The 18470-nt window shown below is 50.2% G+C and overlaps 1 protein-coding gene across 7 annotated transcripts in view; it reads left to right on the top strand.

Moving 5' to 3' along the window:
- ANKRD27 (ankyrin repeat domain 27) overlaps positions 1-18470 on the top strand; it is a 77670-nt gene that overhangs the window by 35045 nt on the left and 24155 nt on the right. For all 7 annotated transcript variants that reach the window (XM_008969263.5, XM_063599539.1, XM_034946770.3 and 4 more), the window contains 7 exons: positions 573-705; positions 8564-8656; positions 10816-10943; positions 11500-11582; positions 12817-12932; positions 13683-13775; positions 17016-17213. In XM_008969263.5, coding sequence (XP_008967511.3) covers positions 573-705; positions 8564-8656; positions 10816-10943; positions 11500-11582; positions 12817-12932; positions 13683-13775; positions 17016-17213 — 844 coding nt within the window. The remainder of the gene's footprint in view (positions 1-572; positions 706-8563; positions 8657-10815; positions 10944-11499; positions 11583-12816; positions 12933-13682; positions 13776-17015; positions 17214-18470) is intronic.

Raw genomic sequence — 18470 nt, 5'->3', positions numbered from 1 at the left:
GAACCCAGGAGGCGGAGCTTGCAGTGAGCTGAGATCGCGCCACTGCACTTCAGCCTGGGCGACAGAGCGAGACTCCGTCTCAAAAAAAAAAAATGGCAGCGCTGCACTGCGGTAGTTCTAATGTAACTCTAGGAAAAGCCCATCTTCAATTGGACACCTGTTATGAGCTAGGTGTGGGGCCTCCCCCTGCTTCATCCATCCACTTACAGATGGGGAAACCAAGGCCCAGAGAGCTTACGTTTCTTGTTCTGGAATGAGTGTCTAGACAGTGGTTGAGCAGAAAGCTGATTGCCATTCTTTCTGGCCCCAAAACCCATAATCTCTCCCCCGGAACCCACAGCTCAGTTTACGGTAATCAGCTTGCTAAAGACTATTTCAGGGAACTAGCTAGTCATTTTACTTGTCTTCCTAATCGCGCACACACTGCAGAGAGACCCAGGGGTTGGTGGTCATAGCTTCCTGAGCGAACCGACCGACTAGATATTTGATCAGTTGCCCAAGCCAATAATATTTTTTTTGCAGAAGTGTGACTTGGATAGACAACAACATAACTTTTTTCTTCCTTTCGTTAGGATGGCAAATTTGAGTTACATCAAAAACTTCAGGTTTAGCAGCTTGGCAAAGGATGAACTGGGATACTGCCTGACCTCATTCGAAGCTGCCATTGAATATATTCGGCAAGGAAGCCTCTCTGCTAAACCCCCCGTAAGATCTCACCCCTGCCCTGGCCTTCCTTTGTGGGCATCATGGTTCCCTTGATAGGGTGCTGGGGTTGGTATGTGGGCAGACGGATTCTTAAATTGCCTCCCAGGAATGGCGCCTCAGCTGTTTGAGGGCTGTGAGTCTTAAAAATCACTCAGTGAAGAGAACACCAAGCCCCCAATTGGTGGTAAAAGTTGGTGGGTTATCATTGGGATTTACATTGTTAATATCCTACTTCATTAGTCCCCATCCTCTCCAAAGACATGTGGGTGCAAAGGGAAGCCAGAAATAGGGAATTTGGATTTCTTGACCTTGATAGTCAAGAAGTGATGTCACGGGATCCCTGGACTGTCGCTTTTCCAGCCGGAAACCTCTGTGGCTGGTGGCTCCTTTGCCTGAGTTTTGTTCGGGCCTGCTGGGCTCATTTCACGCTCTTGGCCTGGCAGGCTGCGCTCGGCTTGTGCTACTGGCCTGGATCCCATGCCTGCCAAGGGCGAGCCAGGTGTGGAGTGGCGGAGGGTATGTGAGCAAGTGCAGGGTCTGGCCACTGCACACAACCAGGTGTGCCGACTGAGGTGGGGTGGGCAGCTCCAAGTTGCTTGTACAGGGTTCTGCTCTATGCAAGGCTGCAGCTAGAGCAGGCGTACTGTAGGCCACTTCCACGGTGGGCACTGGGGAACACAGTGGTGCCTGGAAGCTTGGAGACACCAGGAACTGCAGAGCCCCAAAGAGGGTGTCATAGCCCTGGCTCGGGGAACTCCTAGGTTGGGTTCCCTGAAGGGCCAGAGCTCTTCTCTCCTCTCGTCACCTGCAATGTAGTGAGTCGGGAGCATGTTTTAGCTCTCTTTATGTTACAGCTCTTTCAGTCCAGCCATTTGGTGGGTCCCGAGTTCTTGTCCCATGTCGAGGAAGAATGAGGTACGTAGACTAGTGGAGGGTGAGCAAGGCAGAGAGGAGCTTTACTGAATGGCAGAATAGCTCTCAGGAGACCCACAGTGGGCAGCTTCTTTCCACAGGCAGGTCGTCCTGATGAGTCAAAGAGGCCTGATGTAGGTAGCTCCTTCCTGCAGTTGGTAGTCCCGACATCTGTCTGAGTCTGGCTGAGTCCGGGGTTTTTTATGGCTCAGAAGGGAGGGAGTATGTGCTGACTGGTCTATGGGTGGGCCTGGAGAAAGCACCATGAGTTCTCACTCTGGGCCGTGGACTCCACTTGGAACTGACAGCCCGGCCCCCAGGCTTTAGGCTGTCCCTGTCTTGAAGGTGGGGCTTCACTGGGCACCTGCACCTTTTCACCCAGAAGCGTGTCTGCCTTCTGCCACCATCAACATGCTGGCCAGTGCACCCAGGCTGTTTGTGCCAAGGGGCATCTGCAGGCCTGCGCTGAGCTGCCCTCAGCCCCTACCTCGACTACTCTCCCATGCTTATCAGCGCCCAAGATCTTGGAGGGGTCTGAGGCATCAGGAGGCTGGTGTGTCAGTGTCACACCAAGCATGTGCACACATGGCTGGGTTGCAACAGTACCCGGGCTTGGCCTCAGCTTTGCTCTGAAATTGAAGTCGGTGCCAGGAGTGGGGAGGAGCAGGAGCAGGCACTTACGAGCCTGCGGCGGCAGGGGTGCTTCCTGGGCCCCTGAGAGTGCAGAGATTCCTGGATCCAGAGCTGCGGCTGGGTGGCTGCAGCTGCGCCTGGGAGTGCAGGGCTCCCGCCCTGCCAGCTCAGTAGGAGATGGGGGCTCCTGCCTATTCCTGGCTCCTGTTGGCCCTGCAGAGTGCACAACCCTGGCCGCGCTTCCTCCACTGCAGCTTACGTCTTTGCGGCAGCCACTCCTGATGGGCTGCCACTGCCATCTGTGAGACCATTAATGTGTGCAATTCGAGGACTCAGTGGCCTTGCCATTGTTTCCTTGGTTGTTATTGAGCATTGGCTGGGGTCGGCGAGGGGATGTGATTATATTTCTGTGTGAATCATGAGAATCTTGAACCATAGTTGTCCTGCTGGCCTGTTTTACTACATACCAATGAGTAAAATGTGATCATACAGAAATCACAAAGTTGAAATCTATAAAATGAAAAGATCTCTGTATTATAAGGTGAGAGTGCCAAGGATTGAACATTCATCTTTGTCAGACTTTGATGTAGAATATCCCCAAATAATGATGAGCTAAAGCGTCTGGGAGACAGCATCAGCCTGTCCAGGTGCTCTCAGGTGCAGGCATTTCCACCACATTCATTCATTATTGACACATTCATGCATTTTCAGTCTTTTTCCTACCCATGTATATTTTACATAATTGAAATTATATTGTGTGCTGGGCCGGGCACGGTGGCTCACGCCTGTAATCCCAGCACTTTGGGAAGCCAAGGCAGGTGGATCATCTGAGGTCAGGAGTTTGAGACCAGCCTGGCCAACATGGTGAAACCCTGTCTCTACTAAAAATACAAGAATTAGCTGGGTGTGGTGGCAGGTGCCTGTAATCCCAGCTACTTGGGAGGCTGAGGAGAATTGCATTAATCCGGGAGGCAGAGGTTGCAGTGAGCTGAGATTACACCACTGCACTCTAGCCTGAGCAACACAGCAAGACTCTGTCTCAAATATGTATATATATATAGAGAGAGAGAGTACTGTTTTTTTCCCAAAAGAATAGCTTAATTGTTTCCTAATTAGAAGACTAATATTTGCTTACAAATAGTATTTGCAGTCTATAAAATGGCAGTGAAGACAACAAAAACTTCCCATAAACTTACTAGCCAGGGGTGACACTTATTAATATTTTAGCATTTGTCTTTTTTTCTGTGCATACACAATTGTATCTTTTTTTTTTTTTTTTTTGAGGCATGTGAGCCAGCATTTTATTCGTTCATTTCTTGCATGTGAAGCACTCCTCAATCACATCCTTGGCCCGAGATTCTTTGCCAAAGTCCTTAACTGCTACATAGCTGCAGCTAGCCCCTTCATAGGGTCTCCCCTCTCTGTTGGTTTTACAGAGGCCTTACCCATTCCCTTCGTTTCTCATTGTCATCAATCTTAATTAGTTTGACCTGGTGTTCAGCACCTAGGGTCTCCCTAATGTGGCACATGCAGGCTTATCACAGTTGGATGCAAGCACACCAAGATGGGCTCAGCAGTCGTCTGAGGCTTTGGCAGCTTGGCGAATTCCATGTGCTAGGCCACCATGGATGAAGGCGTCCTTCAGCACCCCTTGTAAATCAGTGTTAACGTCCATTACACCGCCAGCAGCAATGTCTTCCTCGGCCATGGCAGTGGGTCACGGGTGCAGCAGTGCAATATCTTCCTCAGCCACGGTTGTGGGTCATGGGTGCAGCAGTGCAAGACCTTCCTCAGCCATGGCAGTGGGTCACAGGTGTAGCAGTACAATGCCTTCCTTGGCTATGGCGGTGGGTCACGGACGCAGCTGAATCTTGAACACACCTGAGCCTCTGCCTCCACATGACTTGGCGGTAGCAAGGAATGAACACAGTTATCTTTTTAACCAAAATTTTAGATCATGATCTTGCTGTACTCGTTGAAAGTATTCAGGTACTTGATGAAGAATTAATCTCTGCTCTTCTCTGAAGTCTGATTTAATTCCCCCACTCGGCTGCCAGTGAAATTGGGGGTCATCCATCGCATCTCGGATGTGGCTGGCTGTGGCTCTTCTGAAAAGTTTCTTTCTTCTGCCTTGTTTCCATATTTAGGGGGAAATCAGCAATCTAGAGTATGTATGTGGGCTGGGTGCAGTGGCTCATGCCTATAATCCCAGCACTCTGGGAGGCTGAGGCGGGTGGATCACCCGAGGCCAGGAGTTGGAGACCGGTGTGGGCAACATAGTGAGACCTTGTCTCTACAAATAAATAAATAAAAAAGAATGCGTATGTGTGTGCTCTTGTGTCTCTACCTATGCGTGCGTGCAGATCAGAATTTCTGTTCATTTTCAAGGCTGGGGAGTAAGAGTTGTGAGTTTGACTTGTTTTCTATGAGGCTGTGGGAACTTGTGTTTCTCTCACCGTGCCTGCAGTGGTTTCTGCCCTGCCCTCTGGTTCTTGCAGGGCAAGAAACAGATTGGTCTGAGAGTTCACTCCCTGGCCGGCTTTCCTGCCCTGCAGAGGAATCACTCTGCTGTGCCTTGCTGGGCCCAGGGTGTCTCTGGTCACCTGGAAGGAGGTGTCCACCTCTCGAAGATGCTCCCATCCCCTTGCTGCCCCCCTAGCGTGGCTGTCTTCTGCTTTCTCATTTTCTGTGGAGGCCTTCACCAGGTTGTAAGGAGGTGGCTGACCAAACAGTATCCATCGGCTTCTCACACCTCCTTTTATTTCAGAAAATATTGCAGGCACATTGGCAGTAATATTTGAGAGGTTCCTTCTCTCGTGCTGGTGTTGGTTTGAGGGTTTGAGTCCAGTCTTTCTTTTTTTTTTTTTTTTTTTTTTTTTGAGGCTGAGTCTCGCTCTGTCACCCAGACGTGAGTGCAGTGGTGCAATCTCAGCTCAATGCAACCTCCACCTCCCGGGTTCAAGCGATTCTCCTGCCTCAGCCTCCCAAGTACCTGGGACTACAGGCACGCACCACTACACACGGCTAATTTTTGTATTTTTGTGGAGATAGGATTTTGCCATGTTGGCTGGGCTCGTCTTGAACCCTTGACCTCAAGTGATCCGCCTGCCTCAGCCTCCCAAAGTGCTGGGATTACAGGTACCAGCCACTGCGCCCAGCCTGAGTCCACTCCTTCTATAGGCTCAGATGTCTTGGGCATGTCTGTTTGTCTCTGCATCTGGGGTGTAAGGATGCCCCTAAGGATAGTGTTTAGTTTGGATGGGCAAGGGAGGGTCACAGCCCAAGGCACCCCTCTTGTTGTCAGGGTGTTGGACCCTGGTTCTGCCCTCCTGGATGGAGTATGGTTGGTTCTGGTGAAACCTTGAGACAGGTATGCATCATCCTCTCCTCACGGCTGGCTGTGAAGCCCACCCTGCAGGTATTGAGAGATGCTTGTATCTTTACTGTGGCCTGTAATTGACGGAGCAGGCATCGTGGCTTCCTTGTTGTTGTGATTCTGTCTGTATCATGGCCTCTGTCTTAGCTGCTCACTGGTTTAAGTAATGAAGTTCCCTTTAAGAATGTAGAGAGTCATTGGTATGTATTGATGGTGTTTCCTAGGGAAAAATCCTAAGTGTATCTCCTCACAGCAGAAGAGGTTTCTGAAAAGTATTAAGGACTAAATATGAGGACATCCAGTTAGATTTTACTATTGATTTTATGTAATATAGTTTCATGGAAATTTTCTCTGCAAAATATACTTGAGATGACCATAAGCTTTTATTTTTCTTAGAGACAGGATCTCGCTCTGTCACCCAGGGTGGAGTGCAGTGGTGTGATCCTAGCTCACTGCAGCCTCCAACTCCTGCGCTCAAAGGGATCCTCCTGCCTCACCCTCCTGGGTAGCTGGGACTACAGGTGTGTGCCACCACACCCGGCGAATTTTTTAATTCTTAAATTTTTTGTAGAGACGAGGTCTCGCTATTTTGCCCAGGCTGAGCTTGAACTCCTGGGCTCATGTGATCCTCCCACCTCAGCTTCCCAAAGTGCTGGGATTACAGGCATGAGCCACCACACCTGCTCAACATTCTTTAAGCATGTTCATAAATGAAGACTTCAGCTTTCTGAAAATAAATTACTTGGATGACTCTAGAGTTACCTTTGTGAATGAAAAAAAGAGAGAACTTTGAAAGAATCTGGGTTGGGCCTGGTCACTCATGCCTGTAATCCCAGCACTTTGGGAGGCTGAGGCAGGAGGATCACCTGAGGCCAGGAGTTCGAGACCAGCCTGGGCAACGTAGCGAGACCGCCATCTTTACAAAAAATTAGCGGTGCACGGTGGCACACCTTTAGTCCCAGCTACTTGGGAAGCTAAGGTGGGAGGATCACTTGAACCTGGTAGTTCAAGGCTGCAGTGAGCTATGATTATACCACTGCAGTCCAGCTTGAGAGACAGAGCAAGACCCCGTCTCAAAAAAAAAAAAAAAAAAAACAGATAAAAGAAAAAAACAAGAAAGAACCTGTACCATTCTTGTCTGCGGCTTTGCATGCTTCTGGCCTTCCTTACGTTACTGGGTTTCTCATAAAAAGGATTTACCCATTTCTTTAGTAAGTCCTTGCTGATACCCCCTCTCTTCCAATAGCTCATCCTTCCCTGAAGATTCAGTCTTGGGAGACCTACCTGTCTTCATCACTGCTGTCTAAATCGTTAACCAGAGTTGTGGAAAGAGTGCTGGATTTACCCGGATAACAATGTGTGATGTTTCTCTGACCCTAAGCTGCTCAGCTGCGAATTGCGGTGTAAAGCGGATTGTTAGAGCTTTATATGGCACACAGCAGCTTGGGGCAGAAGTGCCTCTCACAGGTGCTGGTATTCATTTGCTAAGTTAACCCTCCTGGGGGACTGCTGGGAGGACCCTGCATGGCAGAGGACCCCAGGAATGACCTATCCCCAGAGATGCTGTCAGCTCTATCTTTAGGTGGACCTCCAAGTCCAAACTTAGAGGGCTATAAAGAGACATCCTTATTCCACAAATTTATCAGGGTTTGGGGGTCTTCTGGCAGCCGCTGGCTGGAAAAAATTCCCTTGACTTCTCACCAAGACCCTTTTTCAGGAAGCGAGTTTGTCATTACATGGTTTGGTTGCAGGTGCTCAAGGAAGCATTGAACTGTCTTGCGAGAAATGATTTCATAAAGTATTATGAAAAGTATCTAGAGTTTTGCCTTTTTTTTTTTTTTTTTTTTGAGATGGAGTCTTGCTCTGTCACCCAGTCTGGAGTGTAGTGGCACCATCTTGGCTCACCGCAACCTCCACTTGTGGGGTTCAAGTGATTCTCCTGCCTCAGCCTCCTGAGTAGTTGGGATTACAGGTGCCCGCCACCACACCCGGCTAATTTTTGTATTTTTAGTAGAGAGGGGTTTCACCATGTTGGCCAGGCTGGTCTCAAACTCCTGACCTCAAGTGATCCACCCGCCTCGGCCCCTCAAAGTGCTGGGGTTACAGGCATGAGCCACCACGCCTGGCCTATTTATTTATTTTTGAGATGGAGTCTCGCTCTCTCGCCCAGGCTAGAGTGCAGTGGTGTGATCTCAGCTCACTGTAACCTCTGCCTCCCAGGTTTAAGTGATTCTTCTGCCTCAGCCTCCCAAGTAACTGGGACTACAGGCATGTACCACCATGCCCTGCTAATTTTTTGTGTTTTTAATAGAGATTGGTTTCACCATGTTGGCCAGGCTCGTATTGAACTCCTGACCTCAGGTGATCCGTTCACCTCAGCCTCCCAAAGTGCTGGGATTATAGGTGTGAGCCACTGCGCCTGGCCATGTGGCCATATTATTTAATAGGCACGTCCAAAAAGCAAGACCCCTCTCTCTCCTGCTGGTTGACAGTGGGAAATTGAGACCAGCTTGTGAAAGGGCTTTCCTGCCCAAAGGCCCCAGATAAGACAGCAGGGAATTGGGCTGTGCAGGCATTTGGTCAGAGGCTTGAAGAGGAAGGGAGGCCACAGCAATGTGAGTTTCCACCTGGAGGACAATGGTGTGTGTGCGCCGCATTCCACGCTGGAGATGGCACATTCCACATATACACGCAGTCAGGGTGCCGCCACCATCCCCATCCCCCACAGGGAGCAACCGTCAAAGCCTCCACTTCCAGGAAGCCTTCTCCCCGCCTGACGTCAGCCCGTCCTCCATGTCAGCGAGCAGGTCCCATATGAGACCGGAGAGAGGCGCAGCCGATACTGCTCTGAAGAGACAGCCGGGGTTGTTGCTGAGGCGCTGGGTTTTGAAGGATCTGCACTGACATCTCGTGGTGTATTTGGTTTTTTCCCTGTAGGAGTCTGAGGGATTTGGAGACAGGCTGTTCCTTAAGCAGAGAATGAGCTTACTCTCTCAGATGACTTCGTCTCCCACCGACTGCCTGTTTAAGGTGAGATACCAAGACATCTCTGTGGGTAAAGGTGGGTGAGGAACACTGCATCTCTTGGTGTCTCTATAAAATCCATCAGGGTTGGCCAGGCATGGTGGCTCATGCCTGTAATCACAGCACTTTGGGAGGCCGAGGTGGGAGGATCACTTGAGGCCAGAAGCCCGAGACCAGCCTGGGTAACATCATGAGTACCCGTCTCTACAAAACAATACAAAAATTAACCAGGTGTGGTGGCGGGCACCTGTAGTCCTAGCTGCTCAGGAGGCTGAGGTGGAAGGATCAGTTGAGGCCAGGAGTTGGAGGCTGCCGTGAGCTATGATTGTGCTGTTGCACTCCAGCCTAGGTGGCAGAGTGAGAGCGGCATGTTTCCCCACCTCCCCCAGCGTGCTGTGCTGTAGCTGTGCTGGGCGGCACACTGTGGGCGCAGGCCAGGCCTCTTGCTTTCTCAGTTCCTCGCAATACTACTCATTCTTCCAGGCCAGCTCAGTGGTGCCTCCGCTGGCAGCCCTGGCAGAGCCGATGCCTCCGCTGGGCTCAAGGAGCGTGTGCACTGGGCGTGTGCACTGGGTTGGGAACACGGTGCCTGACTTCCTGGTGGTCTGGTCACCTGGCACATGGGGGCAGCTCCCTGCTCAGACACTGGCCACAGGCAGGCCGCTGAGGTGCCCGCAGGGCAGTCCGTGAGCGCTGGGCGAGGGCAGAGCCCCCTGGGGGAGGCTGCTGTGCTTCCAGGTGACCTGGAGCCAGAGTGGGTCCTGGGGAATGAGCACGTCCAGGAAGCACCAGGTGAGCTCTGCAGGTTTGTGTGTTGATGGGGTTTCCTGCTCATTGCAGCTATTCTCTTTCCTTTGCAGGCTGAGGCTCTATTAGAATAAAAGAGGATCCCCTAGTCCATAGCAAGTATAAAAATAATAATAATAAATAAAAAAATACAAGATGAAGCTGGGCATGGTGGTGTGCACTTGTAGTCCCAGCTATATGGCAGGCTAAGGTGGGAGGATCACTTGAGCCCGAGAGGTTGAGGCTGCAGTGAGCTCTGATCGTGCCACTGTACTCCAGCCTGGGCAACATAGCAAGACCTTGTTTCTAAAAAAATAAATAAATAAATTTTGTTATTTGTCACCCTGTAGGGATTCACTGAAAAAAAAAAAAAAAAAGAATACAAGAGGAACAGGGCTGAGGCTTTTTCTAGTGAGGTGGCAAAATCCACACTGATGTTCAGAGATGTGTTGTCTGCCCGCCATTCCTATTGCTTTATGAATTTTGTCATGTTGTTTTTTTGTTTGTTTGTTTTTATTTTTTGGGACAGAGTCTCACTCTGTCACCCAGGCTGGAGTGTAATAGTGCGATCTTGGTTCACTGCAACCTCCATCTCCCAGGTTCAAGTGATTCTCCTGCTGCCTCAGCCTCCCGAGTCGCTGGGATTACAGGTGTCTGCCACCACGTCCGGCTAAGTTTTGTATTTTTAGTAGAGACAAGGTTTTACCATGTTGGCCAGGCTAGTCTCCAACTCCTGACCTCAAATGAGCCACCTGCCTTGGCCTCCCAGAGTGCTGGGATTATAGGCGTGAGCCACCGCTCCAGGCATGTCATTGTTTTTTTAATTATGGAAAACTTTTAACATTTCCAGAAATAAAGAGAGTAGTAGAATGAGCCGGCCACCATTGTGCAGTTGTTTCATCTCTCCTCACCTGCTTTCCCTACCACCAAGATGATTACAAAGGAAATGCCAGAGAGCAAATCATTTCATCCATAAACACATAGATGAGCATTTCTAAAAGGACTCTCGGCCAGGTGCTGTGGCTCACGCCTGTAATCCCAACACTTCGGGAGGCCGAGATGGGTGGATCACTTGTGGTCAGGAGTTTGAGACCAGCCTGGCCGACATGGCAAAACCCCGTGTCTACTAAAAATATAAAAATTAGCCAGGTGTGGTGGCAGATGCCTCTAATCCCAGCTACTTGGGAGGCTGAGGCAGGAGAATGACTTGAACCCGGGAGGCAGAGGTTGCAGTGAGCTGAGATCACGCTACTGCACTCCAGCCTGGGCGACAGGACGAGACTCCGTCCCAAAAAAACCAAAAAGGACTCTCAAAAAATTTACTCCTAATAATTGAGTAATTCCAGCATGTGGATAGCATCTTGGATGTCACTTTTCAGCACATTGCATCAGGTAACCAGAAAGAAGTGGAGAGGCTTCTGAGCCAAGAGGACCATGATAAAGATGCCGTCCAAAAGATGTGTCACCCTCTCTGCTTCTGCGATGACTGTGAGAAACTTGTCTCTGGGTAAGAGGGTGCTGGTGGAGGCTCAGAGTGCCAGGAAGCAGGAGACAGGCCTCCTGGACCTTCTCCACTGTGCGCTGTGTGACTGCAGATAAGGACTGTCCTCCCTGCCCCCCAGCTGCCTCTGCTGTACAGTGGAGATGATAACAGCTGCCCCTTTGGAGAATCAGATAGGTTAGAGGTTGTCAAAGCACTTGCTCACCGGCGGGCTGGCTGCCAGGGTAGGCTGGTTATAGGGCCTGCCCCAGCCTCAGAAAGAGGGTTTTAGGATGGGAGGAATGTCAGTTTTTCTCAGTAACATTTTTGGTTTCCCATTATCCTTGTCAGGCTATTTTGCTGGGTGTGGAGGCCTAAAGGGTTGGTGGGGGAGAGACTCCAGGGCCAGGTGCCTCTGTTCCTCATGCTGGGTGAGCGCTGGGACAGTGCCGGAGACACACATCTCTTGGGTGGCATCCTGTGAGCCGCCTTCTGTCTGTGGTACCTGCCTATCTACCTGGTCAGGGAGAGGATTTGCTGTGCCATTCCCCTGTGTAGTTTTCTGTCTCTTTCTGTATTTTAGGAGGTTGAATGATCCCTCAGTTGTCACTCCATTCTCCAGAGACGACAGGGGGCACACCCCTCTCCATGTGGCTGCTCTCTGTGGTATGTGGTCCTGGGCTGGCCCCTAGGGGCTGTCACAGCAAAGGGATGGTGCCCAAGGTGACCCAGCAGAGAGGCCTGGCTGATGGGCTGGGTGGGGGTTGGCAGTTGGGGCTGCATCGTGGGTCCACCCTCCAAGGGCCGGAAGGAGAAGAGGAGCAAATGTTCCACAGGCCTCGACGGCCACCCTGCTGCCTCCTGCGCTGGCTGAGCCCCTCTGTGTGGTTCCCACGGCATGGAAACACTGCCTAACGCTGCCCCAGGCTGGGGGCCCAGCAAGGGAAGGCTTGAATCTGAACTATGAGAACGGTCTCAGAATCGTCAGCTTGCAGTTCTTGTGGCCCTGCCTTTAAAAAAATATTATTATTGTCTTTTAAAGTATACATTTGGCTGGGCATGGTGGCTCATGCCTGTAATCCCAGCACTTTGGGAGGCCGAGGCAGGCAAATCACTTGAGGTCAGACATTCGAGACCAACCTGGCCGACATGGAGAAACTCTGTCTCTACAAAACATACAAAAATGAGCCTGTCGTGGTGGTGCACGCCTATAATCCCAGCTTCTTGGGAGGCTGAGTCAGAAGAATTGCTTGAACCTGGAAGGTGGAGGTTGCAGTGAGCTGAGATAGCACCACCGCACTCCAGCCTGGGTGGCTGAGTGACTCTGTCTCAAAAAATAAATAAATAAATAAATAAATAAAATAAAGTGCACGTTCAAGATAGAAAACATAAGGTCCTCCAGAGTCCCCGGCCATCCCTGTCTGTCCCAGAGATCGTTGTGATTGATGAGCGTCTGGGGTGTCTGCATGCTTGTGTGGATGTGTGGATGCATAAAGTGTGTGGTGCTCTAGGGCCCATAATATTCTGTTGTGTGCTGTTTTTCTCCTAGCACTATGCAAGAATATGTTTACTTGTCAGTATTTTTTAATGGCTGCATAATACTCCATCTTATGAACTGATGAGTCATGGAGCCTCTGGAAGTCTAAGCCTCTTTTCCATTATTGTTTATTGCTGAGAGGTGGACTTTTGCTGGGTCCCCTCCAAGGCCCACCCCAACATGTCTGGAGTCTGCGGAGCCTTACTTTATATTAGCTGTAGTTCCTCTCTAGCAGAAAAATTATCTACCGTGTGTTTCATGCCCAGGACTAGGAGGGTGCAAAATAGTGTTGTGGTTTTCCAGTTAAGGTGTGGAAGGCCTCTGCGCCTTCCTTCTCCATCGTGACGTCCTTCTGCTCTGCAGGGCAGGCATCCCTCATCGACCTCCTGGTTTCCAAGGGCGCCATGGTAAATGCCACAGACTACCACGGGGCCACTCCGCTCCACCTGGCCTGTCAGAAGGGCTACCAGAGCGTGACGGTGAGCAGTGGTGCCTTTGTGGCGGGCTGTTGCGTTGCTCCTGTGAGCTTGGTTCTGCGTGGTGACTGTACGGTCATGCTGGCTACCCTGCACCCCCGTCTCCTGGTGCTGTGCCCCCCTCGTTCCACACCAGCTCTGCTGCAGCAGTAGTCAGGGAGTCCAAGGACTCCCGGGGTCTCCTGGGAAGACTTTCTGAGTCTCCTGTACAAGATCGTTAGGTTTAGATTTGAAACTTCCTGGCCGGATGTGGTAGCTCACGCCTGTAATCCCAGTGCTTTGGGAGCCCAAAGCAGGAGGATCGCTTGAGCCCAGGAGTTCAAGACCAGCCTGAGCAACCTAGGGAGACCCTATCTCTACCAAAAAATATTTTTTTAAAATTATCTGGGCATGATGGTGTGTTACTATAGTCCCAGCAACTTGAGAGGCTGATGCAGGAGGTTTGCCAGAGCCCAGCAGGTCGAGGCTGCAGTGAGCAATGATCGTGCCACTGCACTTCAGCCTGGGAGACAGAATGAGACCCTCTCTCTAAAAAGAAAAACTTCCTGATCATATGGGGGAAGAAAAGGTGGGGCTTTAGACTTTTTTCTTCAGTCTCTCAAGTGTCAGGAATGATGGGTGTTGGTTTAATTTGAATAGTAGCATAAATAAGATCGAAGATGGGAGCAAATGACCTCCCCCTGCTAAGACTGGAGGCCGGGCCTCCCAGGGAGCCGGCTGTGCCCTGCTCATTGCTTTCCTTTATCTCCGCAGCTGCTGCTGCTGCACTACAAGGCCAGCGCAGAAGTGCAGGACAACAATGGGAATACGCCACTCCACCTGGCCTGCACCTACGGCCATGAGGACGTGAGTGGCTCTTGCTGTTCCCGGGGGGGCTGCGTTCACCCTTTCCCACTCGTAGAGAAGTCGGGATTTCTCATTAATGTATTTTGTGTCGATAATTATTGGAACATTGGGTGTGTAAATTTTTTTAATATGAAAGAATGTTAGGCCAGGCACAGTGGCTCACGCCTGTAATCCCAGCACTTTGGGAGGCTGAGGTGGGCAGATCATCTGAGGTCAGGAGTTCAAGACCATCCTGACCAACATGGTGAAACCCCCATCTCAACTAAAAATACAAAAATTAGCTGGGCGTGGTGGCGGGCACCTGTAATCCCAGCGACTCGGGAGTCTGAGGCATGAGAATCAGTTGAACCTGGGAGGCGGAGGTTGCAGTGAGCCAAGATCGCACCATTGTACTCCATCCTGGGTGACAGTGAGACTCCATCTCAAAAAAAAAAAAAAAAGAGAATGTTTAATATATTACAGATGCCATATTGAAGTAACAAAGTTTAAAACAAGTCACTCGTTATCTTATCCTGAAGTCAAATCATTTTCATTTCTCCTTGCTACCATCTGGTTCTTACTTGTGTACATATTCAATTTTTACATTTTCTGTTTTTATTATTTACTTATTATTTATTTTTGAGACAGGGCCTCACTCTGGCACCCAGGCTGGAGTGCAATGATGGGATCTTGGCTCACTGCAACCTCCTCCTTCCAGGTTCAAGCGATTCTCCCACCTCAGCCTCCCGAGTAGCTGGGATTACAGGTGTGTGCCACCACACCCAGCTAATTTTTGTATTTTTAGTAAAGTCGGGGTTTCACCATGTTGGCCAGGCTGGTCTGGATCTCCTGGCCCCAGGTGATCTTCCACCTCAGCCTCCCAAAGTGCTGGGATTACAGGAGTGAGCCACCGCACCTGGCCTTTATTTTTTACTTTTTAAAATTAGAAAAACAAATTTTTTTTTGAGACAAGATCTTGTTCTGTTGCCCAGGCTGGAGTGCAGTGGCATGATTTTGGCTCACTGCAGCCTTAGCCTCCTGGCTCAAGCCATCCTCCCACCTCAGCTTCCCCTGGGACTAAAGGTACACACCACCACGCCTGGCTAATTTTTATATGTTTGTAGAGAAGGGGTTTCGCCATGTTGCCCAGGCTGGTCTTACATTCCTGAACTCAAGTAATCCTCCCACCTCAGCCTTCCAAAGTTCTGGGAATACAGGCATGAGCCACCATTCCTGGTTCACTTTTATAATAATATCCAAGAATTGCGTAATTTCCATTTTCACGTCCTGTTTCACCACTATGTGCTTATTTTTTCCTACCCGCCCTCCTTCTGGCTTCTCTCCATAGTGATATATGGATAGATTTACACACGTGTGTGGGGCTCAGGCCTGGCCAGGTGGTTGATGTATGAAGATGACACCATGCCCTGTATGCTTTTATGCTACTTGCTTTCCTAACTTAGCTCTACGTTACAGAGATCCTCTAGGTCAGTCCCCGTTGATCTAGCACATTCTTTTTTTTTTTTTTTTGAGATGGAGTCTTGCTCTGTTGCCCAGGCTGGAGTGCAATGGCACGATCTCGGCTCACTGCAACCTCTGCCTCCCGGGTTCAAGCGATTCTCCTGCCTCAGCCTCCTGAGTAGCTGGGACTGCAGACACGTACCACCACACCCAGCTAATTTTTGTATTTTTAGTAGAGACGGGGTTTCACCATGTTGACCAGGCTGGTCTTGAACTCCTGACCTCAAGTGATCCGCCTGCCTCAGCCTCCCAAAGTGCTGGGATTACAGGCGTGAGCCACCGTGCCTGGCCATCTAGCACATTCTTTAATAGCTATCGTGTGTTGTGTCAGTGGTCTCCAAGACCACCCTGGGCTCAGTGATTTGCTGGGAGGACTCACAGAACTCAGCATGTAGTCACACTCACAGCTGTGGTTTGTTACAGCAGAAGGACACAGAACAACATCAGCAAAGGGAACAGGCATGTGGTGGGGTCCAGAGAGGAGAGCAGGGGTGAGCTTCAAACAGTCTCTCTCAGCTGGGCACAGTGGCTGGCACTTGTAATCCCAGCACTTTGGGAGACCAAGGCTGGCAAATTGCCTGGGGTCAGGAGTTCAAGACCAGCCTGGCCAACATGGTGAAACCCCGTCTCTACTAAAAAAATAGAAAAATTAGCTGTGTGTGGTGGCACACACCTATAATCCCAGCTACTCAGGAGGTTGAGGTGGGAGAATCACTTGAACTAGGAGGCGGAGGTTGCAATGAGCTGAGATTGCACCGCTGTACTCCAGCCTAGGCGACAGAGCGACACTGTGTCTCAAAAAAAAAAACAAAACAGGTCTCTTTTCATGGAGCCACACAGGATGGGCTCAGTTCTTCCAGCAGTGAGTTGGAACAACACACAGGAAGTGTGGTCCACTCGGGAAGCTCATTAGGAACTCAGTCCCGAAGAGTTAATGAAGGCTAGTCCTGTAAGCACCTTCTGGACAGCATGTATCAAAATGCCATACTCCCAGAAGAAACTCGGGCGTTCAGCATAAACCACATTGTATAAAACAATTCAGGCCCAGTGTGAGCCACCTAATCAGTTAGGGAATTTTGGGAACACTCCCCACATCCAGGCACCCATAGAATGTTTCAGGCCAACAGGCAGTCTTGCAAGCAGGCCTCTCAGTGGTTAGCAGTCTCAGGCCTGCTGCAGTAACTCTGTTCTGTACATGGAGACATCACAGTTTTTGCAGCCACTTCTTACTGATTGGCAGTTTCATCCTTTTGAAAGCATGAGGTGTCCTGGCTGAGCGCAGTGGCTCACATCTATAATTCCAGCGCTGTGAGAGGCTGAGGTGGGAGGATTTTTTGAGCCCAGGAGTTTGAGTCCTGCCTGGGCAACAGAGTGAGACCCTGTCTCTACAGAAAAAACAAACAAACAAACAAAAAAACCATCCAGGCATGGTGGTGCATGCTTGTAGTCCCAGCTGCTCGGGAGGCTGAGGTGGGAGGATTGCTTAAGCCCAGGAGTTCAAGGCTGCAGTGAGCTATTATTGCATCACTGCACTGCAACCTGGATAACAGAGAGATCCTGTCTCAAAAAAGAAAAAGAAAAAAAAAATGAATGAGAATGAGGTGTCCTGATCAGACACTGTGACACCTCTGAGTTCTGTCTGTTACTGCACATTTGCTTGGTGAGGAGGTCGAGGAGAGCACGGACCTTGTCGAGGCTTGGTACATCCATGAGCGATGCCATTTCCCCATCTCTTTGCAGTGTGTGAAGGCTCTGGTTTACTACGACGTGGAGTCGTGCAGACTTGACATTGGCAATGAGAAAGGAGACACCCCTCTACACATTGCTGCCCGCTGGGGCTACCAAGGCGTCATAGAGACATTGCTGCAGAACGGAGCGTCCACCGAGATCCAGAACAGACTGAAGGAGACGCCCCTCAAGTGTGCATTAAACTCAAAGGTAGCTCTTCCCATCTCTGAGGGGCAAGATGACTTTGAAAGAAGATCGATGTCCATAGCTTAGGTCTTGGCCTACTAGACAAATTGTGCATTATTGCCTGAGGGCAGAACTTGGCTTGCACCCTTTCTGCCACATGTGGGACGTCATCATTAATGGGTTTTACTGATATATTATTTTTGGTTTGAGTGGGCGTTTTTCTCAGGGTTGTTCCAGGAACTCCTGCAGGCAGAGTTTGTTCTGGCTGCCGAGTGCTATTGATTTATTGGCAAATGGAGTGGGTAGAAACGAGGCTCCGCAGGGGCAGGAACTGGGGAGGGAGCAGGATGTGTTGGAACTCTTTTTTCCCGGTGCTTCACCTTCAATGCCTAGAATCTTTATTGAGACTCGGCCAGTTCTGGACATCATTGAGTATGGTTTCTTTCATACATAATTTGTTAATGAGCTCACCTTTTTCTGGTAGTAATTTCTGGAGACATAGTTTGGGGAGCATGTTGTGAAGTGCTCCCCTCTCGTGAGTCAGTGGGGCTTGGAGGTGGCTTGCAGAGGCCAGTTCTCTGTACTCTCGTCTCCCGGCAGCAGAGCTGGTGAATGGCATCGTTAGAGAGGCATGTGGCAGACCGACCAGGGGGAGCACAGGGCCCTGTGAAATGGAGACCCCAGCATGGGCGCCCAGAATATCTGCAAGCTGAGGCTCCCCTGAGGGATTCTGTTCCAATCCAGGTCTCTAGGGGAGCCCCCTTTGTACAGGCCTGACTTTCTGCCTTTTTACAAAAATATTTAATTTTTTTTGTTGTTTTGAGATGGAGTCTCGCTCTGTTGCCCAGGCTGGAGTGCAGTGGCACAATCTTGGCTCACTGCAACCTCCACCTCCTAGGTTCAAGTGATTCTCCTACTTCAGCCTCCTGAGCAGCTGGGATTACAGGCGCCCACCACCACACCTGGTTAATTTTTTGTATTTTTAGTAGGTATGGTGTTTCACCATGTTGGCTAGGCTGGTCTTGAACTCCTGACCTCAGGTGATCCACCCACCTTGGCCTCCCAAAGTACTGGGATTACAGGTGTGAGTCATTGCGCCCAGCCCCAAAATATATGATTTTAGAGAAGTAATAGAGATGAGATCTTAGTGTGTTGCCCAGGCTTGTCTTAAATTCCTGGCCTCAAGTGATCCTCTCGCCTTGGGCTCCCAAGCTGCTGGCATTACAGGCATGAGCCACTGCGCCTGGCCAGCTTTCTGCCTTTTGATGTTTTACTGGCTCC

Source organism: Pan paniscus, chromosome 20 (genome assembly GCF_029289425.2).
Source record: "Pan paniscus chromosome 20, NHGRI_mPanPan1-v2.0_pri, whole genome shotgun sequence".
Taxonomy (NCBI): Eukaryota; Metazoa; Chordata; class Mammalia; order Primates; family Hominidae; genus Pan; species Pan paniscus.
This window is presented reverse-complemented; position numbering and strand designations above follow the sequence as displayed.